Raw genomic sequence first — 25,829 nt, forward strand, 5'->3', positions numbered from 1 at the left:
GCCCTTGCTCCACGCAAGGGTGCGTCACAGACACCACCTGCAGAGCACCTCTCTCCCCACCCCCCGGCAGACCAGCCGACCTGGCAGCATTCTTTAAAGGGAGCATGTCAGGCCTATAAACATGAATCTTCAAAGGCCCTTCTGACGCCAGCAGAGGCACCATGGGGAGCACCCCCGGGCTGCCCGCCCCCGGCCCTCGTGGAAGCGGCAGGGACATGGCAGAGTGCCTCGCTCCCTGCAGAGTCCGCGCACCATGGTCTCTCGGCCACAGGCGGGGCCTTCCTGGCACCCCCCGGGCTGTGTGCTGACCCGGCTTGCGCACACGGCCGAGTGCCTCGGTCACCGCCACCCAGCCAGGCCCTGCCTGGAGCCGGCCAGCGTCACGCCCCCTCCCCAGCTGGACGGTCGGGGCGGACGGGCGGGCAGCGTCCTCCCAACGCGCCTGTCCTCTCGGGCCTGCTGCCCAGCCTGCCGGTGGAGTCTGAGCCGGGGGCCCCAGGAGGACGGCCGGGTTCAGGGCACCTTGCGGCAGGTGTTTTTCCTTGCTTCTGTCGTGCCTCATCGGGTCCCCCGAACCCTAGCGGAGGGGTCCCTCACTCGGGACCCACTGTCATGCGCTGGGCAACACTTGCCAGCCAAGGAAAGAGCGCCCGGAGCCAGGCCCCTGAGCCAACGACGTGATCTTGGGGGGAGGTACGGGTCCCACGCCCCCGCAGAGCCAGCCTGACGGACAGCGTATAATTACGGTAACAATCGCACTCCAGCTGCTATACAAGAATGTTCCGAGGGCACATGAAACAGCCTCCTCCAAAGCCAAGTTTTCACTCCCCAGGTTGGGCCTCGCGGTCCCCGCCCGCACCCCAGGCACCAACCACCGCCCCATCCACGCCGGGGATTCGGGAAGCTCTTAGGATTGAGCAAGAGGAGCCCCAGCATCAGTGAAGAAGCAGAAACGGCCTCGGAGGTCACCTTCAAAGCCAACAAGCTCCCTTGCTGGGGTACCTGTGCTGTCGGGCCCCCCAAATCAGTGTCAATTATCAAATGCGGGGTCGGGGGGCGGTGAGCCCGGTGGGGTCAGAACACGGAGGGCCTGGCAAGCAGGGTCCTCAGAGACGATGGGGGGCGTGGGGTCGCGCTCCACCCGGGACCCCCAGACACCGCGGCACCCGAGGCACAGACGCCACAGCAGGCCTCTGTCTGCAGGACGCGCCACGCGGACGCAGGACTAACAGGAAAGCCGGGCGAGCGCACGGCTAAGGGAAGACACGTGGCCGCGGAAGGACATCAGCAAGGTTCCGGCTGCCCTGCTTCCCAAAGACGCGGCGCAGCGGGAGCAGCCTTCCCACAAACCGTGGATGCAGACACGAGAGGCTTTCCGGGGGGCGGGCCGGGCACTGGGCAGACGCCCAACAAACCCTCCTGCGGGTCCCAACGGGGAGAGGTGGTGCTACGGAGAAGGAAACACAGCTGCAAACGGGCATAAAAGAAAGGCCTGCAACGCTGTGCTCATCAATTTACAGGAAAAAACTCAGGGGACTTCTCCGGCGGGCCAGTGGTTAGACTTGGTGCCCCCCCCCTTTTTTTTTTTTAAACTGCCGTGGACACCCAGGTTCAATCCCTAATTGGGGAACTAAGATCCTGCAAGCCACAAGGCCAAAAAAAGGAAAAAAAAAAGAAAAGAATGGAAAGAAAAGATCTTTCAGCAATGCCAGGGTCCAACCCCTAACTCCTAGATGAGGAAAGAGACGCAGCCAGCCCACGGTGCCAGCCTCACCAGGAATTCCTCCTAAAACCCTGGGGCGAGGCTGCTCACACACCAACTCCCTGCTGTCTGATCAGGGACTCGCTGAGTGATAGGGACCAGCCTGAGTCCCTCCGCCCCCAAAACTCACTGAGGGCCGAGCCTGCGGCATCTCAGCAAGCGGGAGGCAGGCTTCTCATGAGGTGATAAGCTCAGGGTCATCAGGGTGGGGCCCTAAGCCAATGTGGATCGTGTCCTTATAAGCAGAAGAGGTTTCAGAGACACACAGAGCCATCGGGGTCCACGGGCACAGAGGGACCACCCTGTGGAAGGGCATCAAGGGGGGCCCAGCTGCCAGCCAAGGAGAGGTCCCCGAGGAAACCACACCCGCTGGCACCTTCATCCTGGACTTGCGGACTCCAGGGTCGAAGGGAAATAGATTTCTGCTGCTGAAGGACCCCAGTCCCTGGCAGTTTGCCCCCAGGACGCAAACACACATGGGTGGTGGAAGTCAAGGAGACGCGGCCGTCACTCCCAGGGATTCCCCTGAAGAGGCACGCCCATGGATCAGGACCAGAGCTGGCGCGGGAAGGGCCAGGGCACTGGCGGCAACATCAAGACCCCACTGAGGGAGACCCCGAAGGACAAGCACCCGCGATTCCACTCACAGGAGGCACAGGGCTCAGTACAGCCACAGAATACGGCCTGAGAGCACCGCGGTGGCGGCCAGGGGCTGGCGGGAGCAGCGAGTGACCGCGCAATGGAGCGGCTTCCGGCTAGAAAGACAGGCGCTCTAGATAGTGGCGGCTGCACAACAGCCTGAATGCCGCCGAGCTGGACGCCGAGAAACAGAAGACACGTCAGGCTCTGCTGCGCAGACTTTGCCAGGATGGGCTTCCCAGCTGGCTCAGTGGCAAAGAATCTGCCTGCAGGGCAGGAGATGTGGGTTCCATCCCTGGGTCAGGAAGATCCCCTGGAGAAGGCAATGGCAGCCCACTCCAGTATTCTTGCCTGGAGAATCCCATGACAGAGGAGCCTGGCGGGCTACAGTCCATGGGGTCACGAAACAGTCAGACACGACTTAAAGACTAGACAACAACAACGTTTTCTAGGATAAAGAAAAACCTGTCCCATGTCACAGAAGAACCTCATTTTAATTAAAGTTACTGCTTTTTTTTTTTCCAGAAAGAAGGAAAAAAAAAAAAATCCAACGTGAACCACAGGAGTTCTAATTCCAGTCGGGGTCCAGACCCTCAAAGGGCTCCTAGTTTATAAATCCTCCACCACCTCCTGAGCCTTCATCTAAAAAGCAGACTCAGTCAAAACTCAGGCCTATTGTCCCACAACTTGAGAAGAGGCCTGTCCATTCGCCGTGAACCTGGAACCTTCTAAAACCAGAGGGTGGGCTGGACCCCAGGACTCCTGGCCAGGGAGGGGAGGGCACACTGAAGCCTAACAGGGAGGGATGAGGGGCGCTGAGCCCTGGACCCACACAAATCTACACCTCAGCTCCTTCCTCGGGGAAAGGTCCAGAATGCTGCCTTCTGTTCCCAAACCAGAAAGCTATCCTTTCCGAGCCAGAAAATCCTTGTACAGGTCCATCGAGACTCCCCTTCCAGCCTGTCGATCGATGACTTAAATGGTCTCGGACTCTGCCTCCGTCCCGGGGAAGGAGGCCGCAGTCAGACTCAAGTTGGAGGTGCCCACAGGCTCTGTCTGGTCTGTGAAGCTGGTGGAGGCCGGGCCAGGCCCAAGACCCTTTTTCCCCCACAGTTACTCAGGCAGGTCATCAGTCCACTCAACAACCCAAGGGAACAACAAAGCCATGATCGTTCTGACGATAACATGTCACCAGGATCCAAAGGGCAAATTCACCGCTTAGTAGAAACAAGAGGAAAACAGAGCAGCCGCCGGCCGGAGCCCAGGGAGAAACCCAGACCCGCTTACGGGGGACGCGTGGGCCGGGGGCGCCTCGGGAGGAGAGGCCCCAGCTGAGTGGCCCTTCTCAGGAAGGGGCGGCCAGGTTCCCAGAGAGGAATTTAAGGGACGCGGGTGGGCACAGCCGCCTTCCCATCCTCCTGACCCTGCCCTGGGCTGGGTGCGTTCCTGTCTCCCGCTGCCTTTTTAAGCTCCCAAGCAGGGGCAAGGACCATGCTCCCTCCTTCCACTCAGCTTGCACAGTGGGGGGGGGGGGCGGGCTTGCACACAGCGGGGCTTGCAGCCAGAAGGACCCCAGGACCTACCCAGCCCCATTTCTCAGGGGTGTGAAGGGCAACAGAAAGGACCGGGGGTCCGCGTCCCCAAGGGGCCCAGAGGCGCCTCTGCCACTTCCTGGCGGTATCCTTATCTGCAGATGGGGGTCGGGGTGGGGAGTGAGGCCAAGCTCCCGGGGGACACGCGTGTCAGAGCACGGTCATCATTCCAGCTGCTTCCCTCCCTGCCCCCGGACACAGCAGCTTCTGCAGCAGAGAACGAGGTGAGGTCCCCTCCGTCCATGCTGGGACCTTCCCCACTGTCCCACGTCAGAGGCACTGGCCCTGGCCGAGGGCATCTAGGGAACGTGGGCAAACTGTTGGGAAGGAGACAGATGGCCTGGCCCCAGCAGTCCTGCCTTCGCCTCCAGCCACACGCCTCAGAGAGCCCGGAGAAGCGGGCTGGGCGGGCTCCCAGAGCTGAAACTGCCAGGAGCTTCAAAGCCCAGCAGGAGACACAAGGTGGGACCCTGGAGGGCTTTCAGAGCAGGATTCACCAAGCGCCAAAGGGGTGGGGATGGTCCAAGTTGTCAGATGACCTCCTCGGCTGGGAGCCTACGTCACCCTGCGTCACGCACAGAGCAGAAGCTGAAGGCAGGCGAGGGGCTGCGAGCTCCGGAGACAGCCTGCAGGGAAGCCCCCCAAACACACCCCCCCGCAACGGGGCCCTACTCGCTGGAAACTCCCACCTCCCCCAGCAAGAGAACAGTTTCAGATGACAGGTCTCTGCGAAAAGCTCTCCTTTTCGCAGGGCCAATCCAAGCTGGCTCGCCTGGCCGACAGCTGGCCAGACGGGGCTGGTGCCCGGCGACCACAGGGCAATGATCCAGAGCCCAGAGGAGCTGACCTGCCTACAAAGCGGTCTTCTCCATAGTACTGGCTCCCCCATACACGAGGGGCCTGAGGGATGGACGCTGGGCCCCGCCACAGGTCCCAGCCACACAGCACGGGCAGAATCAACACCGAGGTGAGCCCAAAACAAACAGGACGGAGCGCGGATGGCAAAGAGGCCCCTTCACAGAGCCAAAAATAGCCTCACTTGCTTCAAGAGAGCTCACCAAGCACACACGACTCCATCAGCAGAAAAAGAAAAAGTCAGTGGAGCGGAAAACCACATCGACTCAGCAGGGACCAGGACTCTGAGAGGTTCCCAACCGCCTCACCCCCAAGCACCCCAAATCCCTGTCCTGGCTGCCATCACAAACTGCGCCCAGCTCTCGAAACACAGTCCCATCAGCCCGGAGCCACGGGGCACCTGTACACAGATGTGTACACAGACGTGCACACGTTACACCCACGGCCCTCGGGTTCAATCTCAGGACCAGGAGCCGGACCGTGACTCGGAGCCTAACACAAGCATGGGTGGGCGAGGGGGACGACGGAGCAGGGGTGAGACGCCCAGCAGTGAGGTCTCCGCTGTCCAAACTGGGCCGACCAGCACGGGAGTGGCCCTGCTGCAGCCCCGGATAGAGCTTTCCAGCCCGGGCTCTCCGGTGGCCTCCCTTCCTCCTGGTTTGTATTTTTCACCTGCTCTGACTTGCACGGGGGCTGCCAGCCAGAGAGCGAACCCGACGCTCCTCCAGCCTGGGAGCAGCTGGCATCCCGTGGGTTCCCCGGACGCGTCGTGGAACCCTCCAGGGCAGGTGGCGGGGACTGCCCAAGACGTAGATCAGTCCCTGGTGAAGTATCCACCCGGAGGGCAGAGATGGCCAAGGCGTCCAAGCTCTCGACCCACGGCCCACGGCGAGGAAGCACTCTCAAGAGGGAGCACAGGCTTCAGACCCAAAGGAAGGAGCCACCTCCACCATCCTGACGCACCACCCCTCACCTGAATCCCACTCCAGACGCTGGGAATCTGCATTCAGGAGGAAAGCAGGGATGGAATTTGCTCAGCTGGGGGAATGGGCGCGAATCCTTCCAGCCCACCACTGGCGCTTGAGAACCACTCCACAAAGTACCTACCTGCCCCTACACCCCGGACCTCTCAGGTGTGCCCACCAGACGGGGAGAGGCACTTACCTGCGTCTGCGTGGAAGGCGCCATCCTGAGGCAGCTTGCTGGACAAGCTGTCCCCATCGCTAGGCCAGATCTGCCCCGTCTTGCGGACGCCCACGATGGTGGCCTCGGACACCACGACGGGCCCCTGGCGGTGCCGCTTCTGGCACTGGGGCGTCGGGGGGCTGCTGCTGTCGAAGGACTGCTGGGAGTTCTGCGAGGGCGAGCGGCTCTTGTCCCGGAAGGGCCGGAAGGTGGTGGGGCTCGGGGACACGCGGCTGGACTGGCCGGAGGAGAAGTCCTCCTCGCTGGACGTGAGGTTCTCGTTGGAGCTGCAGTCCGGCGTGTAGCCGCCCCCGCTATCCTCGAAGCTCCGCGGGGAATAGGACCTCCGCGGCCAGGTGAGGCGCTTCTCCTGCTCCGAGGTGCTCTGGCTGCGCTGCAGCGAGCCCTTGGCTTCCCCTTCCACCATCATGCCCCCGACGTAGATGCTCTGGTAGGGCTGGTACTCCAGGGGCGGCCAGGGGGGCCTGCCGCTGCCGTTGGCGTTGATCAGGTTGTCCTTAAGGAAGCGCGGGTTCAGCTCGACGTCCTCATAGTCGCCGTCGAGGCCACCGCAGCCGCTGCCCTCGGAGGCGCGCCCGCGATACGAGGGCCTGGGGGTGTCTGCGGGGCCCGGCCCGGCGCCCTGCTGCTGCGACTTCTTGCGCTCCATCTGCATGGCCTGGCTGCCCAGGGAGCTGATGCGGTCTGACACGTCTTTGTCGTTGACCTTCACCAGGCCACGCTCGTGGTGGAACTCGACGTTCACGTAGAAGGGCTTCTCGGCGTCCACCGCCGCCGCCGCCGGCTGGCCGGGGCCCTTGCGGATCCTCTCGAAGTTGGAGCGCAGCGCCGCCACGCTGGTGGGGGGCCCGCGGTCGTCTCGCTCGGCGGCGGCTGCGGGCCCGGGCCTGCGCGCGGCCGCGGGCCTGGCCTTGCCCGGGGAGCCCTCCCCGTCGGGCCGGGCCTCGGGCTCGTCGGCGGCCGGCAGGTCGGCGCCCTCGGCGGGCGCGGGCTGCGCGCGCGGCGCGCGGGGCTCGGCCGCGCCGTCGGGGGGCTGTGCGGCGCGCCGGAAGCCCCAGCGCTGCCGGTCGTAGCTCTTCTTCTCCTTGGCCAGCAGAGTCTGCAGGTAAATCATGCGGAAGCGCTCCTGGTTCACCTCCTGCTCCAGGCGCCGGATGGAGGCCTTGCAGCGCTCCAGCTCCTGCTCGATGTCGCCGACAGAGCGCAGCTCCATGCGCGGCGGCTCCGAGTCCGGGAACTGCGCCTTCCACGCCTCGGCGAAGCCCACCGGGTCCACCATGGCGCGGCCGCGGCTCCTCACCTGCGCCGCCTGGCTGCGCGCGCCAGCGGGGCCGGCTTCAGCGACGGCGCGGCGGCCTCGCCAGGCCCGGCCCGGGACGCCGGGTGGCCCCCATGCCCACGGCGGGGCGGCAGCGCGCAAACAATGCCCGCCCCCTCCCGGGCGGCAGGTGAGGCCGCGGCCAGGCGGCCGGCGCGCGGGGCGGGGCGCGGGGCGCGGGGCGGGGCGCGCGCGGGGGAAGGGCGCGGGGCCGCGCGCCCGCTATTGTGTGCGGGGCTCCCGGCGCGCGCGCGCGCGCGCGGGGTGGGGCGGCCGCTGCCTCCGCTCGGCCGGCCCGCTAGCCCATGGCCGCCACCCGCGCGCCGCCGTCCTCGGGCTCCCGCGCCGCCGCCCGGCTCCCCGCGCTGCGCTCAGCCCGCCCGCTCCCGCTGCTCTGTCCCGCGCCGCCCGCGCTCTGCGCCGCAGGAAGGGGCGGGGCGGGGCGGGGCGGGGGCGGGGCCTCGCGCGGCTGATGGAGCGGTAGGGGGGCCTCTTAAAGAGGCCTCTCCCCGCGCGGCGTTCGTACCTCCAGCTCCCGCCGCTCTCTTGCGCGCCGCCCGAGTTCAGCGCCGCAGGAAGGGGCGGGGTGGAGGGCGGGGCCGCGGCGCGGCTGAGGGAACCGGGCGGGGCTTCTTAAAGGGGCCGCCCCCACCACCACCCCCGCCGCGGCCCTGCCGGCGGTCCCCGCGCCTGGGGAAACTGAGGCCGAGACGGCGACTTCTGCACTCCCGGGAACAGGTGCCCTGGATCCTGGCCAGCCGGGTGGCCCCTCGCGCGTCACTGGCTGAGCGCGCTCCCCAGCGGACAAGTCGCCCGGCGGTCGCCAGCGGGCCTCCGGGCGCTGGGGTCGCGGCGTGACGGCTGAAGCATCATGGAGAGGGTCCATAGGAATGTCTCCCGCCCCGGGCCGCTCAGCATACACGTCTCCCTTCCTGCAGCCCTGACTCGGAACTTATCTGTCATCTGCCCCCGAGGGGGCCCCGGCCTCCCCTGGGCGCACAGGGATGGGGGACGGAGGCGGACAGCACGGCCCGGCGGGCACTGAAACGGAGTCTGCTTTTGGTCCGCCGGAGAAGCCCGGAGATCTCAGACACACAGCGGAGTGGACCCCGGGGGTGCGGTGGGGGCGGGGGGGCCTGAGGGCCGAGAAGACCCCGACCAGCCTGCTGGGTGGCGCGAAAGGAAATGGGATGTGTCAGCTGGAGACCCCGGCTAGAGGCCAGGCGCCCCTGGGCCGCTCGCGCCTGCTTCCCCGGGCGTTAACGGGAGAACCAGAAAGCACACACACGCCCGCCCCCACCTCATGAGGGTTCTCTTAGCCGCCCACCCCTCCAGCTCCGGTGCCACCCAAAGCGGATGCCCTGACGTCTCATCTAGAGGGAAAGGAGCGGCCTGGCTGGGCTTCAGGTCTCTCCCCCGGCGGCTTGTGTGACCTTGGCAGTTCCCTTCCCCTCCTCTCTGAGCCGGTTTTTCTCACGTGGAACAGTGTTGTGAGCACCGTGCGGAAGCTGCCCGGAGGGGGCAACCATAAAGCCTGTGCTGCTCCTCCCGTGGTCGCCTTTCACGTTGGTGCCCTGGGGGCCTGGCAGGAAAAGCCCCGGGGCTGTGGGGGGCGGGGAGGGGGACTGGCAGGCGCTTCCAGGCACGGCTCCCTGCAGGCGCTCCGCGCTCTGCTGTGTCCACCCTCGCACTCCTCTGCCCAGCGGACAGGGCCCCGAGGGTAAAAAAAAAAAAAAAAAGCCTGTTTTTTATCTGAGGAAGGAGAGCTTGAGGCCCTGACTTGGCGGCCAGCAGAGCCAGGCAGGAACCCCAGCATCGTTCACATCCTGAACACCTCTTCAAGTCGGGAGTAACAAACCCTGGCCTCCCAGCCCATGGCACACGGCAGCTCACCGTCCCATTAGGGCCTTCCTCCTGCAACCCCGCCAGTGGATCTGGCAGAACCAGAACCCAATGCCTCTGGAACCCCATTCCCTGGCCGTCAGCAGGGAGAATCCCAAAAGCATAAACTTTTTTTCCCTTGCTAACAGAGTCCCTGAGTTTCCAGGGGGTACTTGTGGGTTCATCTGGAACAATATCATTAAGCACCGGGGAAGAAAAAAATACTTTGGGGGGGGAGCTGGTTTGCAGGCCCCCAACTTGGCCCCGCCTTAAATCTGTGTGTGTTGGAAACTGGCACTGCAGGTGGGGGTTGCGCACCCTGTTCTCTTGGCAGAGCAAGTGGCTTGCTGGGCACAAGGACACTGCGAGATAGCGGGACAGTTTCTTCTGGCCCCAAGGACATTCCTCTCCTCCCCAGAGTCTCCCCAGGAAGCACCCCCCCCCCTCCGCCCAAGGTCTCTGCTCCTTCCCCATGAGCTTTCTTATCATCCCTCCCTCCAGAGAAAGGGAGGGCAGAGGAGGAACGTGGGATCCATATCCATTAACAGTCTGCGATCCCCTCTCAGTGTGTGTTCCCAGCTAGATCTAAACTTCCGAGGACAGAGATCTGTCTGTCTTGTTCCCCAGTGAACACTCAGTTCTTACGACAAAATAGGTGTTCAGTCAGTCCTGCCCCGGGGGGAAGAGGCAGTGGTGAGCACAGGGGAGGGAGGAAGGGGTGAGGCGGGCAGAGCCAGGCCGGGTCAGAGGCACAGGAGCTCTGTGAGTGGGCATCCCAGAGGACACAGAGGTCTGGGGAAGGCTGGCTGGCGGGGGCGACGTCTGAGCTGGTCCTGGAGATGGGGACGGACAGGCAAAGATGGGGAGAGTTTGGAGGTCCGGGTGTGTTTGAGAAAGAGCTAGGTTAGGGGCCAGGCTGGTGTAGACTGCAGGAGGTCAGATCTGGGGTTTCACTCACGAAAACCATCATCACCATCAGTTAACAAACATTTCCATCGCTCCCGACATTTTTTTTTTTCCATCCCAAAACTAAAATGGGACAGGAAAGTGGGATTGTCGGTGATATTTCCCCCGTTTCCACTTCCATCATTTTCTGGGACAAAGCTCTATAATTCATTTCAAAAGCTCAAAAGCTTTCTCACACACACACACACACAAACACACACGCACACCCTCATGTACCCTCAGCAGCAGCCCTAGGGGTTCTTGAACCCAAGACCAGGTTCGCGCAAGCCCCTCCCCAAAGGCTACCTGGTCCCTTTGCTGCAATGAGCCGCTGAGACTCGACAGCCCCCTCTGCTGGACAGAACTCAGAACTTCCGATGCCGCAGAACCTGGGGGATGGAAACTCGTCAAGGGAATATGACGCTGGAATATTATTTGACCATCGAAGAAAACGCAGTGCCCGTGCATGCTGAATACCCACGGACCTTGAAAGCATTACGCCAAGGGAGAGAAACCAGGCATAACAGGCCGCACATTGGATGACTCCGTTTACATGAAATGCCCAAGCCCCTGGAGACAGACAGGCTGGTGGTCGCCTGGGGGCCGGGGGAGGGGAGGCGCGGGGAGGGACTGCGACGGCCTCACACAGCAGGAAGGGGGCTGCGTTTCGCTGCTTCTCTGCTCTGTGTGTGCCCTCATCCCCACCAGCTCTGGGGGCCAGAAGAGGGCTCCCTTCAGGCGGGGATGTGGCCTCACGACCCCCCAGCTGTCATCCATCATCCTTCAGCCCCAGGGAGCTGCAGGCAAGACTGGGACACGGGGGTGATCGATGCCGCTGTGCTGTAGCCCTGCCCGTGGCGCTGTGCTGGAGGGCACCTGCCGGGACGCCTGCTGCAGGCCCCCAGCCCCGGCCCAGGGGAGCGGGGTCTCTGCAGGGCTTCACAGGCCCCGGGCTCCGAGTGAGTGAGCCGTGGACCTTTCCTCCCCTCTTGGCTGGAACTCCCCCGCCTTCTGCCGAATCAACTATTGATGAGGCCCTGCAGCGGAGGGTGGGGGTGCAGATCCCGGGGAGCCCCTCAGCGGCTGTTTCCAGCCTCGCAGAGAGTGCAGGGGCCTGGACAAGATGGGCTAGTTCCTGAAGGCCTGGCCGCAACACGGTCCGGGCCATGGCTTTCCGTGGTCAGAGACCCAGGGCACCCTTGGGCGGGGTGGGGGGATGCCACCCTTCCGTTGGGGACCAGGGGGCGGCAGGAGGGGCCTGTGAAGAGCGGCCTGTGGACGGAAGGCCCCACCCTGCTCCCTCCTGGGGATGCAGGCTCAGACAGGTGGCCAGGGGCCTGGAATGCCAGGGGGATGTCTGGATGAGGGTTGGAGGCCTGGGAGGAGGCTGCGGGACCCCATGCTACTCCCCATCAGCCTGAAACACGGAGAGTGGTGGGGAGGCCGCGGCAGATGGCAGGGGAACCCGGGGCTGCTGGGCACGCGTCGTGTCGTCTTGGGGCCCCCAGCTCCCCCACCCCGTCTCCAGGAACACGGAAGGCTCAGAGGACGAGGGTCCTCTCTGAGCTGCGGCTGCTTCTGAAAGCTCCCGCGCCCCACACCCGCTCTTGTCTCTGCCCCGGGAATCCTGGGTCCCAAGCACCTTCTACAGCTCACAGGCCAGGAAAGCCCGTCCCCGCCCCCCACCGCCCCCCCTCAGGTTTCTATCTGCGTGACTGTGAGTGGAGCGGGCCCCCCGCCCATCACTACGTCCCCTTACCTCCATCTCTGGTGACCTCAGGCGTCCGCCTCACGTGCCCAAGGCCCTCAGGAGCCCACGGTCCCTTGGGAGAGGCCTGTGTCCCGTCGCCAGGCTGAAGGGGGGTTCTGGACGCATCCGAGGCCCCCGTTTCCTCCAGACGCCTTGGAAGTGCTTGCACACAGCCCTGTGTCGGCGCCCAGACACGTCACTATCTCTGTGGACTTGTGGGATCAGTGGGCCCACGGCCGCTTCAGAAGAGACGCTGTAAACAGCTGGACACACGCGGGGGGCCATAGGAGGAGAGTTTCCCGCCAGGCAGCTTAGAGGGCTGGGTGCACACGAGACGGTGGTCCTGGCTCAGGGGCCAGTGACAGCTGGACAAAGTCCCCGGTGCGGGGGGGAGGGAGCCGGGAGGATGCCAGCCCACCTGAGCAGACTCACCCGTCCCGACGCTGTCTCTCATGTGCCCCAAACCCAGGCCTGGCGAAGCCAAGGTTGGGTCTCATGGGCCAGCCCATGGGAGGCCCAGCTAGGTCTCTGCGGGGAATCCCGAGCGTGGGAAGCTGCCGCTGTGAGGACCGTCACCTCAGTGAAAAGAAGCGAAAAGCCGACTGTCCCAGGGCTGAGCGGCCGGAACGGAGTCTGGCCCATCTGCAGGAAGTCAAATCTACAGCCCTGAAGGGACACACAGGCTCGCTCAGCCTGGGAGGAAGAAGGCCGCCGGTCGGCCAGGGAGAGGTCACACTGGTTTCACAGCAAACAAGGAGCAGGAGGCCTGCACTGCTTAAGTCAGGCCACAGGGGGGGCCTCCCTGGAGGCTGAGCCCTGTGCTGCCCCATCTCACAAGGCGAGTTTGCAGTTCCTGCGGGAGCGCTTTATGCAAAGGAGTACCCTCTTTCTACGAAAAGGAGAGCTGAAGACGTGGGGAAGGCGGAGCAAACAGAAGACGCGGTATCCCCCAGCCACTACCCACCGGCTGCCAGAGAAACGCCTGCAGTCCCTGAGGACGGAGGCCAGACGTGCGCCCGCCCGTGGCCGTGGGGTGGGGGCTCAGTAGGCCCTGTGGAGGAGCCCCACAGCAGCCTGGAGGGGGCCGGGCACTCTGGGCGGGAGCTGGGGCAGGGAGGCCAGGGCGCCTGTTCTGGGAGTCAGGAGGGCTGTGGAGACGGGGCACCTGCCTGCAGGTGCTGGAGAAACTCCAGTGTGCTGCAGACATGCGGGGCTATCACGGGGGTCCCCAGAGACCTGCGTGCAGCACCTCGTCCCCAGGCAAGTGGGAGAGAGGGGCCGGGGGTGGGCAGGGGTGTGTGTGGCCCGTTCTGCCCATCCTCGGCCCCTGACCCAGGGGGCAGGATGTCACGGGTCATGGTGGAGCCAGAGGTGGCCCCTCGGTGGCCAGAGAGGGGACCCACAAGTCCACGGCGAAGGGACGGTGGACGGCGAGGCCCAGCCCTGCTCACAGAAGAGTCAGGGCTGGGAGAGAAACCCGGCTTTCCCTGGGCTTCCGCTGACCCGCCTCGGCCCCTGAGATGAGGGGGACTCCGAGGCCAACCCAGGAAGGCTGGGGAGGGGCCTGGGGAGCCCCAACTGTGCCCGGGGTCTGGGACCCGGGAGACAGGTGCTGTGCCTGAAGTCCTGAGCCTCTGTGGCTGGGGCTGACAGGCAACTCTGTAGGTGCAACTGGCCTTCCAGCACGGGCCCCTGGGCGGCAGTGGGGGCCTCCTCTGGCTCCCGCCCCGCTATGGAGAGGAGGAGACGGGGGGGGGGCCCTGGGGCTCAGCGCGGTGGGCGCCCCGCGTCCCCCTCTGTGTCCCGGACGCAGCACCAGCACGCCTCGTGGAGGGTGGGGAGGCCTCTGTCGCAGGCCTGGCTAACAGCAACTCAGGCTGGAGGACCTCCTGTTGTTCGGGGTCTCGGGTGGACATCCCTCCATCCCTGCAGCAAGAGGAGAAGTCACCTGGTGTCGACTGGGCACCTGAGCTGGCTGGCAGGCGGACGGCCTGCAGCCAGAGGTCAGCGGGATGGGAGAGGGGCCCAGACAAGCCGGGCAGACGGTCGAGTCTCAGCAGAGGTTGGTGGATGCAGATGTTGGGCGTGAGCCCCTCCCCGGCCCGGGGGCCGTGCACGTACGGATGAGGTCCCCGCCGCCGACCTGCAGCGGGGCGCTGCTCCTCAGCTCCAAGTCCTTCAGTACCGAGCGCTCGAAGGCCAGGGCTGCCACGCGGCTGAAAAACGCCTTCACGTTCTCCCCTGCGGGCACGGGACAGTCATGACCCCCGCCTGCAAGCACCCTCTCGGGGGCGGGGGGAGCCGGTGGGGCAGGAGGCAGGACGCTCCCCTCCCTGGGCAGGGGACAGGCTCCCGGCCCAGCGATTAGCCCTGGCCACTCCTGACAACCTCCGAGCCTTGGTTTCCAGGCATCTAGTCTTTGAATCGGGCTTTCCAGGCGGCGCTAGTGGTAAAGAACCTGCTTGCCAGTGCAGAGACTTGGGTCATGGGTTCAATCCCTGGGTTGGGAAGATCCCCTGGAGGAGGGGCATGGCAACATACTCCAGTATTCTTGTCTGGAGAATCCCATGGACAGAGGAGCCTGGCGGGCTGCAGTCCATGGGGTTGCAAAGAGTCAGACATGCCTGAAGCGACTTAGCATGCACTGTTTCAATCAATCACGGCTGAACGCCCGCAGGCCAGGTGCTGGGCTGTGCAGAGATCACAAGTGGGCCTGCTTTCTCGTCACCTTTCTGCATCTGTCCAGCGGGCAGCCACGAGGATTAGTGCCCCTGGCCCCCACGTGGAGCCTTTTGTGCCTCCTCCTCCAGAAGGACAAGGCCACCCATCGGGGCACAGGGCCAGGTGAAGCCCTCACTCGACACGCACACTGCATCTGTGCAGTTAACAACCTATACAACCGCGCAAGGCGGTCCTGCTTGGTCCACAAGGAGCTCTCTGGGAATGGGCTGTTACTCCGATAAGAGAGTGGGTTCTCACAGACTTGGCGGTGCCCTCAGGAAGGGGCAGAGGGAACTGGGCCCGGCCACCACTTCGTGGTGGACCGGAGGAGGTGGTGCTTCCACCCGCACCGCGGGCAGGCGTCCACGGTGGCCCCTCCCCTGGGGTAAGGACTCCGAGGTATAATCCCTGAGTGCCCGCAGCCTTGGCGCCTGCCGTGCGCCAGGCACTTCGAGTTGTTTCATTCCATCCCAACAACCTGTTTGCAAAGTCTGTTCTTTGCTTCTGTGCGTTCGCTCGTTTCTCCTCAGTGAATCCTGTCTTTTATCATAAAAAGCGTGTTTTCCAGGGTTCTTGCCTGGAGGATCCCAGGGACGGGGGAGCCTGGTGGGCTGCCGTCTCCGGGGTCGCACAGAGCTGGACACGACTGAAGCGACTTAGCAGCAGCAGCATTAAAAATACAAGAGTGATGGCATCGCCCCACTTCCCGGGTGAGGATGCTGAGGCTCAGAGATGTTGGGGGCTGCGGTAAGCGGCCCCCGCGTGTGCGGTCAGCTCGGGCGCAGGGGAACCAGTGAGGCCGGGCCGACTGGGAGGGGTGTGGGAGAGAGCCGGCGGGGCCGTGGCCGCTGTCTCAGCGCCTTCTCTGAAGACGGCCGGGGAAGGGACGGACCGTCAGCGGGCCCTTCCAGGGCGCATCCGTCCCCCGGGCACAGCTCGGCCCGCGGGCGCTCAGCCGCGATTGGTTGACACCGTGCGCGCTACGCCGTCAGGCGGGGCCTCCCGCCCGCATCGGGTAGGGGGCGGGCCGACGCTGCGGCTCCAGGTGAGGCTGCTCCAGGTGAGGCTGCCCCTGCCTGCCTGAGGTGCGGCGGGATCCGCAGGGACCTGCCCCCGCGCAGGGGTAGGGGTCTCCCTGGAGAGCGCGGCTGTGCCGCTCCTCCCCCGCACGGGCCGGGCCCCCGCCCCCGATCGCCAGGCCGCGGCGGCAGCCCCGCAGCCACTCACCGGTCTTGGCCGACACGGACCAGTACTCAGCCTGCATCTCGTTGGCCAGGCGCACGGCCTCCGCCTCCGCCTGCTCGCACGCGGCCCCTGACTGGGGGAAGCGGCCCTGCTGACCCAGCACCCTCGTCCCCCTCCCCGGCCCCGCGCGGGGACGCCCAGCCTAGGCACCCGCCTGGAGGTGATCCCGGGTGGGTCTGAGCTCCAGCGTCCCTCCCTGACTGGGCGGGGATCGGGGACCGAGAGCTCCCGCCTAGGCCCTGGGGGTCACCCTCTGCTCCGCGTCCCCCGAGGCCGCCTGGCCCGCCTGGCTCTGCTCACCAGCAGGTCCTTCTTGGTCCCCACAAGGAACAGGAAGCAGGCGCCCGGCTCGTTCTCCCTCAGCGCGTCCTCCAGCCATTGCCTGGAAGGCGGGTGACAGGCTGGGATGGACCCACCCCACCCCGAGCAGTCAAGGGAGCCCAGGGTCCCCCAGGGCCAGGGGTGCCGCGAGGGGACGTGGACCAAGGGCGCCTCCAGTGGGTGGGGGCGCAGGAGCATCAGGGACTCAGGGAGCCCCGCGGCGTCCCGCACCCTGGGTCCATCCCACGCTGCCACCAACGGGACTGACCAGCCCGGCTCCCCTCACAGGGCTGCAGACGCAGCTGTGAACGCCCCAAACCAAAGTCAGGGGCGGGGGGCTCTGGCCCGTCAGCCAACGACCCCCGGCTCTCACCCAGATCTCGGCCCGAGACAGCAAGTGCCCAGTGGTATCCCCACGCCTGGGGCCCAGGAGCGGTGAGGACGCCAGGCCCGTCCCCCCAAACTGGCTTTCAAGCTGAGCCCTGAAGTCAACGCGGGCCGCTCTGCGCTGGCCGAGCATAACCGCAGCCGCGCTGCCGCCGCCCCATGGGCAGCTGGTGCTGACCAGCCAGCCTGGTCGGTGGGATTGGGCTGCACGCGCCGTTGGGCTCCAGCTCGTGGCCCAGGGTTGGGGGGCCCTCCAGGCAGCCTCCCCAGGGAGGGGGCCACCGAGCCCGGACTTGCCTGCTGTGCTCCAGGGTCTGCACGTCGGTGAGGTCAAAGGCCGTGATGATCACTGCGCGCACGGGGGTTGGAGGGGGGGGGCGGAAGCCGGGGGAAGCCGGTGAGCAGCAGGTAGGCAGACGGTGTGACAAGGGGGCTCCCACACAACTGTCCTGGGGGGCCCCTCAGGCAGCAGCCCTGAACCCGTGGCATGGGGACTCAGTCCCCACCCCTCTGATCCGCACCCAGCAGCCCAGCCGCAGTGGGGCCCAGGGAGGCAAGGTGAGCCCCCTGCCTCAAAGTTTCTCTGCCTCTGATGGCTGTGGGGCGCGCAGGGGAGGCCTGGACCGCTGAGAGGTCAAGCGTGACCTGGCGGGGACCGACCATGGCCACCTCGGGCCCTCAGGGTGGCCAAGGGGATTAAGCTGGAGCGGCGGTGGGAGAGCTCTGGGACCAACTTCCCACGCTGGTGGCTGGGGCTGAGCGGCCACAAGCACCAAGCAGCTTCGGGGCCCTGGTGGAGAGGCAGGCTCGGGGCGGGGGGGGGCCTGGCAGTGCAGCACCCCCCCCTCGACCCCTCTGTCACTGCCCTGCCTGCTCCCATTTGCCCTGGGTGGCCGCACGCGGGCTGCCCCCGGCCCCGCCCAGCCTGGGGGCCAGCGCGAAGGAGCACGCTGATGATGGTGGTAACCGAGGCCGGGAGGCTGCCTGCCAGGCTTATTCCTGGGGGTGGGGGCGCACACCAGCCCCCCACCCCGAGAAGAGGCCACAGTGGGCATGGCAGAGCCTTCACTCCAGCCACGGCTTCCTGGCTTTGCTCTGCTCCAGCCTTCGCGAGCGCGTGACTTCTGACAGCAGCAAAGTGGATGCTACCGTGCCTCGTCGCCTGAGTCTGGACGGGACGCCTCCAACCCCCCGGGAGGCCTGCCCAATGCTGGGGTGCCCTCAGCATGGAGGCAGTGGTCAAGGAGCCCCACTGGTCTCCACGGTGTGTGTTGGGGTGGCGGGCACCCCCTCTCCTCCCTTCCGGCCAAGCCTCGGCCCCTGCTCTTGAGCCAACCCGCTCTTCTCTGTGGGGTCTCTGCCCAAACACTCCCCACCCTGAGCATCTTTCTGAGCTGAAACTGGGGTTGAGACCTTCAGTGGCAGAGCAGGCGCCACCCAGGGCCCCCTAGCGCATGTGGCAGGTGCCCGCCTAGGCCCAGCTGGAAGGCCAGGACTGGCCCCCCCATGCTTCCTCCGTGGCTCTCGGAAGACCCAGCTTCTCAGGGTGAGCCCGGCCGGGAATTCACGGGGGACCCCCAGCTGCACGTGGTTGAGGCCCCGCCAATGGCATCAGCCGGCCACTCACCCTGGGCACCCCGGTAGTAGGCAGATGCGATGCACTTGAACTTCTCCTGCCCTGCTGTGTCCCAGCTGTGCCGTGGCCGAAAGAGAGAGGGAGACCAAGAGGCGGCAGGTTTAGCTATGCTCATGGGGTCTCAGCCAGCAGGCTCGTGGGACCCCCCGGCGGGAGACCCAGAGCCCTTCCCAGCAGCACGGACATTGGGAAGTGCCTGCTGCCAGCCCCCACCTGCTCTTGATCCCTTCCTAGGGTGTGCCCCCCATGGTGTAGGGAGAAGACAGAGAGACGGAGAGAGGCAGGGGGAGGCGAGCAAGGGCAGGGGTAGGGGGATGTCCAGCCCCAGGAAGGCCTGGGGGCCACATGACCTCCGCTAGAGCCTTGCACGCAGGGACCAGTTTTGGCCCCGTTTTCCAGGCGTAAACAGCGGCTCAGAGGCCTGAAGTGACTTGCTGGAAGCCATGCCCAGGCCCAGTGCATGGGATCAGAGGGACACGAGGCACACGGGGTAGAGGGTGTGGGTGTGCCTGGGGCCTGGGTCTGCAGAAGCGGGAAGCCCAGCCTCACACAGCTGGCCGAGGCCTCCTGCTCCCTTCCTGGGGCCTTCCCCGGGGTTTCCACAAAGCCCGCCGATGACCGTCAGGAGATGCGCAGGCAGACGCCAGCCGCTTACATCTGAAGGCTGAAGGGGGTTCCAGCAACCTCAAACCGCTCGATCTCGAAGTCCACCCCGATGGTGGCCTTGTAGTCATGGTCGAAGACATTCTTGCAGAACCTGTGGGACCCGGGAAGCTGTCAGAGGCCACGTGTGGGGGCTGCAGGCCACGGGAAGCCCACCCGCGCGGGGAGGCCAGGTGGCGGTGGCCACAGGGACAGGCCACAGGAGGATGGAGCCGCCAGCAAGAGCTCCGTGGCAGAGGCTGCTGCAGCCAGAGGCCACAAGTGGGGGTCAGGATGGGGAGAGGCCCATGCCCTCCGGCAGGGGGGCAGGGGACTGCCTGACCATCGCCAGGCTCCCAGGAGGCCACGCTCTCTGCATACCTGCTGTCTCCCCGATTTCCTGCACCCCCTCCCAGCGGCCACACAGTCTCTGCTGTGACCTGGGACTGGGCCTCCCAGGCAGGCCTGACAGCGGTGCTGGGAGGGAGGGGGTGACCGGCCGCGCACCTGTGGATGAGGCTGGTCTTGCCCACGTAGAGATCGCCGACCACCACCACCTTGGAGAGTCTGAGCCTGAGAGGGGCATGGCGTGGTCTCGCAGGCGTGGTCACGAGGGGACCCTCACGCACACGGCCCCTCCTTCCCCGCGGTCCCCACTCGTGACGGGGACAGGCCACCCGTGAGACGCTCTGCGGTGTGTGCCCCCCTCGCTGGCCCAGGGGAGGGGCAGAGGGCCTCCGTACCCCTGACCCCACCAGGCCCACGTCCCTGTTGTGAGAATCATAAATGTGCACCATGGGAGGCTGAGTCCTGGGCGGAGGGGCAGGCGTGGTGGGGACTCAGAGGCAGCCCCGGGGCCCCAACACTAAGGCTGAAGCCCGAGGGAACAGCCGCGCTCAGACCTCAGGCACCGGCCTCCCCAAGGGCAGAGATGTTCCTGCGGCAGGTGAGGCGGGATGACCGGCCCAATGGTGCCTGGGCCGGCCGGGCTGGCACTCACGCAGTCTGCTGTCTGAGGAGCGCGTCTGCCTCCACGTGCTCCTCTCCCCACCCTCCCCCGCGGGGACAGCGCTCACCCTACGGTCCCCGTGTTCCCGCGCTGGCAGGCATCGCTGACCTGCCCGTGGAAGTGCTCCCGGAGCTGCAGGCAGGCAGCGGGCGTGTACCACTGCAGAGAGACAGACAGGCAGCCACGTCCCCCTGCGGCGCTCCGGAGCAGGAGCTGGTGGCTTACTTCCCAGGGTCCCCTCCCTCCCCTTCCAAGCTTCCGTCAGGTCCCTCCTTGTCAGCACCTCCCAGGCTCCAAGGCTGTAATGTGCCAGGGAGCCCAGGCCGGGACCCAGAGAGCTGGGTCTTGGAGGAGGGGAGCTGTGCCCTTGCTGTGGGTGCATCACACCTCTCTCACCTCTGGTGAGAGGAGGGGCGGGCTGTAAGGACCCTTGTAGCACCAAGACCCTCCTTTGCTTTCTCCTACGAATTTCTGATGCTGCTTTCTTTTTTTTTTAATATGCATATTCGTGCATGGAAAATGTCCTAGAAAGCACTTGCTTCGTCCACATTTTTCGGAAGGCAGGACCGAATAGTGGCCTGAGAGCACGGACCCTCAGGTGCTGTGTGACCCTGGCCAGCTGCCTCACGTCTGGGAACTGCAGCTTCTGCATCTGGAAACCTTGCGAGACTTGGGGGCGTGAATGAGGTCGTGTTTGTAAAGCCGCCAGCGCAGAGCTGGCCTGGCACATGCATGCTGGGTGCTCAGCAAAGACGCCCCGACACTCGGGGAATGCGCGTTTGTTCCACAGGCTGAAAAAAAATCATATTAAACAAAGTGAAAGTCGCTCAGTCGTCTCCGACCCTTTGCGACCCCAAGGACTGTAGTTCCCCAAGCTCTTCTGTCCGTGGAATTCTCCAGGCAAGAATAGCCATTTCCTTCCTCCAGGAGATCTTCCCGACCCAGGGATCGAAGCCGGGTCTCCCGCACGGCAGGCAGATTGTTTACCCTCTGAGCCACCAGGGAAGCCCAAACAAACGGTTCTGCGGTCAGATTGGCCCAGGCTAAGTGTAGGGAGTGGCCGGGGCATGGGCGGAGCCTCGCTGCCGACGGCGGCTGTGCTTTGCAGTCCGATTGGCCGAGGCTACGTGGGGCGTGGCCGGAGCGTGGGCGGAGCCTCGCTGCGTTCCGCAGCTGCGCTCTGCTGTGGCCCCGCCACCTCCGTCGCCCTGGCCGGCGGCTCTCTGCCCTGGCGCACCTGCCCCCTCGCCCCGTGTGACTGCACCAGGGCAGCGAGGAGAGGGAAGGAGCTTTGCAGAGGGCGCATGCGGGGCCTCATGGAGCCCACGTCCTCAGCTGTGCGGTGGGGGCACTCTCGCAGCGCCTCTTGGTCTGCGGGCTGCAGGGGCAGACGGGCAGCTCAGGCAAGCGCTCAGCCCAGGGCCGCGGCCACGCGGAGGTGGGTGGGCCTTCTTCTCGGGAAGGCTGGCTGCTTTTCTGTCCGCTTCTCTCCCTGTCGGCATCAAGTCGCGGGAGGTGATGCGGCGGGTGAGGGATGCGGCGCGACCGAGACGCGGCTGTCAGGAGAGGGGGCCCACCACTAGTCCAAAAGCAATAAGGAACCTGGCCGTGCAGTGCGGCAGAAAGACAGGCAGCCAAGACCCGACACAAAAAGAGCAGTTCAGCTGGTGATGGTAATAAGCCAATGGAAGGACGCAGCCTGGCGCCCGCCAAGAGGAGGAAGGCGTAGAAATGTTGGGGACAGAACGAAGAGGGGAAAAGAACAAGATAAAACAATCTGGATCCCAGATTCTTCCTAAGAGAAAAGCTTTTTCAAATGTACTGTTTTTGTTGTCCTGAATAAAAGCTAGGAATTTCTTTTCAAGAAAACTTACAGCTTAAAAATAACTTTCAGGTGCGGTTTTTTTTTCAAACAGTGATAAAACTTTCTGATAGGCAGTATTAATTCTATATCACGGTGATATATTGCAGGTTAATGCATAATACGGGCTTCCTAGATGGCTCAGTGCTAAAAAGTACACCTGCCGAGGCAGGAGATGCAGGTTTGATCCCTGGGTCGGAAAGATCCCCTGGAATAGGGAATGGGAACCCACTCCAGTGTTCTTGCCTGGAAAATTACGTGGATGGAGGAGGCTGGCAGGCTACAGTCCATGGGGCCGCATAAAGTTAGACATGACTGAGCGACTGATCACGCACCGCACCACTCGGGATGCAGATTAGAGAAGTGTGCTAAAGAAGGCTGGTGGGCCCTGCACACAGGGAGGTCAGACACGTGGGATGAAGGAAGGACCGGCCCGCCTGACCGCAGACTGCTCAGGCCCAAAGTGCTGTGTCCCCCGGGGTGCGGGTAAACCTGGCCACAAGCAGATGGCAGAGAATCTCACCTTCTGTGGAAGCAGAGGTGCCCCAGGCTGCCTCCCAGGGCGGGGAAAATCAGACCTTGGAGTCAGCCATGGTCCGGTCAAGTCTGGGCTCCCCCATGCACAGCTGTGTGACCCCTGGCAGGCAGCCCTCCCTACCTCTCTGAGCCTTGCTATCACGCTCTGTAATTGAGGCCCTTCATCCCATGAGACCTGTGCCAGCCACCCCTCCCCTCCTTCAGCTCTTCAGCCCCTTCATCCCCGGCCGCCACTGACAAGGGACGCAGTTGCTGGGCCTCTGATGAGATGGCAAGTCTTGCGGGGACCATCCACCAGTCAGAGGCACCGAGGCTTTGTGCGAGCTGGAGACAGAACTCAGAAGAGAGGAGGCAAGAGATGGGGGGAAGAACCATTGTGGACCCCAAGCGCCCGCATCCTGCCCTCCTCCCCCACCGGCCTGAGCACAGATTCCAAGCCTCAGAAGGGAGGCTTTCTCCCGCACACAGGGCAGCGACCGCAGACAGCAGGGTCTCAAGCGTGCTTCCACCGGAGAAGGCAATGGCACCCCACTCCAGCGCTCTTGCCTGGAAAATCCCATGGACGGAGGAGCCTGGTGGGCTGCAGTCCATGGGGTCGCTAAGAGTCGGACACGACTGAGCGACTTTGACTTTTCACTTTCATGCATTGGAGAAGGAAATGGCAACCCACTCCAGTATTCTTGCCTAGAGAATCCCAGGGATGGGGGAGCCTGGTGGGCTGCCATCTACGGGGTCGCACAGAGTCGGACACGACTGAAGCGGCTTAGCAGTAGCAGCAAGCGTGCTTCCAGATTCTCTGCGTGTGGAAGCAAACACGCATGTGGAACTGCTTCTCTTCTGCACCTTTCTCACATCTGGCGCTCAAGCACTTACTTTGGCCCTCATCATCACGCATCAGCCCGAGAGGTGCTCGTCTCTCTTGCGCCTGTGTCAGGAAGCAGCATTCGCTGTCCTAAGTGGCCCCCTCTCGCGGACATCGTATTGTGTCTGACCTTCTGTGTTACAAACTGCTGCAGAACCTGGCCCTGAGCGGCGGCGAGCAGAGAGTAGGTGGAGCCTCTGCCGGGCTGGGAGACCCTGGTCCTCCCAGCCACTTCAGGTTGTATGGATTTGTGTCCCCTGCTGTGATTAAGGATGGATTTTAAGATAGCTGTGAGTTTTCAGTAGGGACAGAGGGCAGAAGGGTAAGGCGTGAGAACCTTTGATTTGGTCCTAGGAAACTGGAGGTACTGTTCAGTAATCTAATAATAATTTTAAAATATTGGTTGATTTTTGGCTGGGTTGGATCTTAGTTGCAGGCAGGGTCATTGTGGCTTCACAATGGGCCTAGTTGCTCCAAGGCATATGGGATCTTAGTTCCCAGGCCAGGGATCAAACCCGTGTCCCCTGCATTGGAAGGTGGATTCTTAACTACTGGACCACCAGGGAACCCCTGATAATGTAATAATTATAATGAGAAAAGCAGCAACCACCACCTGGGCAAGAGACCCTTTTACCGTGAACCAGGCGTCCAAAGTGAGCAGAGCTATCCTTGTGGGCCAGCAGCTCTGAGAGGTTGAGTAACTTGTCCAGGGTCACACAGCTTAATGACACGCAGGGTTCACACCACTGTCTGACTGCAAAGTCTGTGCTCTTAACCTCCAAGTCACACTGCCTTCTAGTGTCACCTTTCACCTGCCAGCCCACCTTGGGCGAGTCCATGCCAAGCTTCTCAAGAACTCTGCTGAGTCCCTGGGGTCTATCGGTGAGGGACTGGCCTCCTGATTCACCTGCCTTGCTCCTGGGGGTGAGCGAGGCGGGGAAAGCTGGGTTGCGGGCATGCTGTCCCTGGAGCAGTGCACACATCAAGGGCTGGCCTAAGGCCTCCCTACCTTAGGAAAGCTGCTGATGACGCGGTCCCGGCTCACAGAGGGCCCCAAAGGTGTCAGGGAGGACCTCATCCTTCCAGGAATCCTGTGCCCCCAATAGGGGAAAAAGAGGGTTAGGGAGTCCCTGGGGATTCCCCAGAGTTGATGCTGAGCATGGCTGTAGCTTTGAAAACAGTCCAAGCCTCCCTCTCTGTCGGGAATGTCAGGGGCCATCTCCCAGTCTGTAGGCAGTGTGTGCAGGGGGTAGGGGTGCAGGCCTGCGGCCCAGCCTGGGAGGGCTGGAGACCTGGGTCTGCTGCCAGCTGCCCTGCCAGGAGTGGCCCCTCCCTGAGCTCAGCGCTGGGCTCTGAGGGTCTGTGGCACAGCAGGGACCCAGAGTCCTGGCAGAGGGAAGAGTAGGGAGGGGGTCCCCACTCCTGGCCTCAAGGGATGAAGGCTCGGGGTGCGCCGGTCCCTTAGGGTTCAGCCCACAGCGTTTCCCAGAAGCACCCCACCCGGCGCTGGGCCCCTCCCGCCGATATCCACAGGCCCGGGTCTCCTCCTCCGGGTCAGCGCCCTCCCCACTGAGTGGCCTCGATCGAGGCCTGTGGTCCTCCGCATCGGATCCTCCCTCTCCAGACCAGCTCTTGGGGGCCGGGGTGGGCGGTCAGGAGATGAGAAGCCCCGGGGGCCCCGGCCGCGTTCAGATCGTGAGGTGGGAGGGTATCACGCGGGCTGGCGAGGGTGACAACCCAAGGGGAGTCTGACTGACCTGCGGCCGCTGACACAGCTCCTGGCGCTGCCTAGTCCCGGAGGGTCGGGAGGCCGCGATCACCATGGCAACGAGCACCCCGTGGGCCCCGCCTGCTTCCGACGAATCCTGGACGCTCGGGGCGGGGCTCACAGCGGAAAGAGTCCCGCCAGCGCCCTGCGCCGCGATCACCATAGCAACCAGAGCCTCGCGGGAGACTGGGACGCCACCCCACAGCGGCGATCACCATGGCAACGAGGGCGAGGGGGGCTGATGGGCGTGGTCAGGGCTGCCAGAGGTGGGGCCTGGGCGGGGCTGACCATGGAGAGACTTGCGCACCTGACTTCCTGACGTCACCATGGTAGGGGAGAGGATTAAGTGTTTATTTTCATAGTATGTCAAATATGAAGTTTTTCTGGTTATCTAAATATTTCGTGTTTTGCTTTATATCTAGTATGAGATCCCTTGACTCCTTCCCATCACATCCCATGTCTGATCTATCAGTAAATCCTGTAGGTTTTACCCTGAAAAATTGACCAGTATCTTCTCTCTCCATCCCACTTTCACTGAGCTCGCGATGGGCCCAAGCATCACCGTCTTCTCTCCCCTTAAGTGGCCTCCCCACCTTCCATCCTCGCTCCTACCCTCGTCCCAGTTCCGCGGTCCCCGGGGACCCCTCGTTAAGACACAGATGAGATTATGTCAGTCCGGCTGCAAACCCTCCGGCGCCTCCTCATCGTCCTCAGAATAATACGTCTTTCCAGGAGCCCAAGAGGCCCCTCGTGATTTGCCCCATTTCTTCTCTTAGCTCACCCCCTACTGCTTCCCGCCTCCCCACCCCCGCCCCCCACACGCTCCACTGGCCTCCTTGCTGTTCAACACGCCAGGCACCGGGGATGCTTGCTCTGTCTGTCTCCGAGGCCT

The 25,829-nt window shown here is 64.1% G+C and overlaps 2 protein-coding genes across 7 annotated transcripts in view; both read right to left on the reverse strand.

The window, feature by feature from the left end:
* The window catches only part of BCR (BCR, RhoGEF and GTPase activating protein), a gene marked incomplete at its 3' end in the record, with an annotated part of 72,743 nt that extends 65,302 nt beyond the window's left edge, over positions 1 to 7,441 (reverse strand). The window contains 1 exon segment of one of the 2 annotated variants that reach the window (XM_018044398.1): positions 6,013 to 7,441. In XM_018044398.1, the coding sequence (XP_017899887.1) occupies positions 6,013 to 7,333 (1,321 nt within the window). 2 annotated transcript variants of the gene reach the window in all.
* Positions 7,442 to 9,709: 2,268 nt separating this feature from the next.
* RAB36 (RAB36, member RAS oncogene family) lies at positions 9,710 to 25,255 on the reverse strand. Of its 5 annotated transcripts, XM_018044413.1 has the most exons (13): positions 24,927 to 25,251; positions 24,179 to 24,260; positions 19,977 to 20,068; positions 19,408 to 19,473; positions 18,914 to 19,015; positions 18,250 to 18,314; positions 16,920 to 16,971; positions 16,215 to 16,296; positions 15,897 to 15,987; positions 14,070 to 14,189; positions 12,381 to 13,874; positions 11,958 to 12,267; positions 10,733 to 11,235 (listed from the first exon to the last, which is right to left on the reverse strand). In XM_018044413.1, exons 2-11 carry the CDS (start codon positions 24,245 to 24,247, stop codon positions 13,810 to 13,812), a joined length of 804 nt encoding a protein of 267 aa, XP_017899902.1. In that variant the 5' UTR covers positions 24,248 to 24,260; positions 24,927 to 25,251; the 3' UTR covers positions 10,733 to 11,235; positions 11,958 to 12,267; positions 12,381 to 13,809. The 5 variants fall into 5 exon arrangements, with proteins under 5 accessions (XP_017899903.1, XP_017899902.1, XP_017899901.1 ...); XM_018044414.1 differs by having other exon boundaries at positions 9,710 to 10,908; positions 11,958 to 13,874; XM_018044412.1 differs by having other exon boundaries at positions 11,958 to 13,874.
* Between the last annotated feature and the right edge of the window lie 574 nt (positions 25,256 to 25,829).

Source organism: Capra hircus, unplaced genomic scaffold (assembly GCF_001704415.2).
Source record: "Capra hircus breed San Clemente unplaced genomic scaffold, ASM170441v1, whole genome shotgun sequence".
Classification (NCBI taxonomy): Eukaryota; Metazoa; Chordata; class Mammalia; order Artiodactyla; family Bovidae; genus Capra; species Capra hircus.

Coding starts and splice junctions, on each gene's coding strand:
- RAB36 (XM_018044410.1), bottom strand. CDS start 24,247: ATGAGGTCCTCCCTGACACCTTTGGGGCCCTCTGTGAGCCGGGACCGC. Junction 16,972..18,249: donor CTACTACCGGGGTGCCCAGG/GTGAGTGGCCGG, acceptor CCGTGCGCGCAG/TGATCATCACGGCCTTTGAC. Junction 15,988..16,214: donor GGACCAAGAAGGACCTGCTG/GTGAGCAGAGCC, acceptor CGCTTCCCCCAG/TCAGGGGCCGCGTGCGAGCA.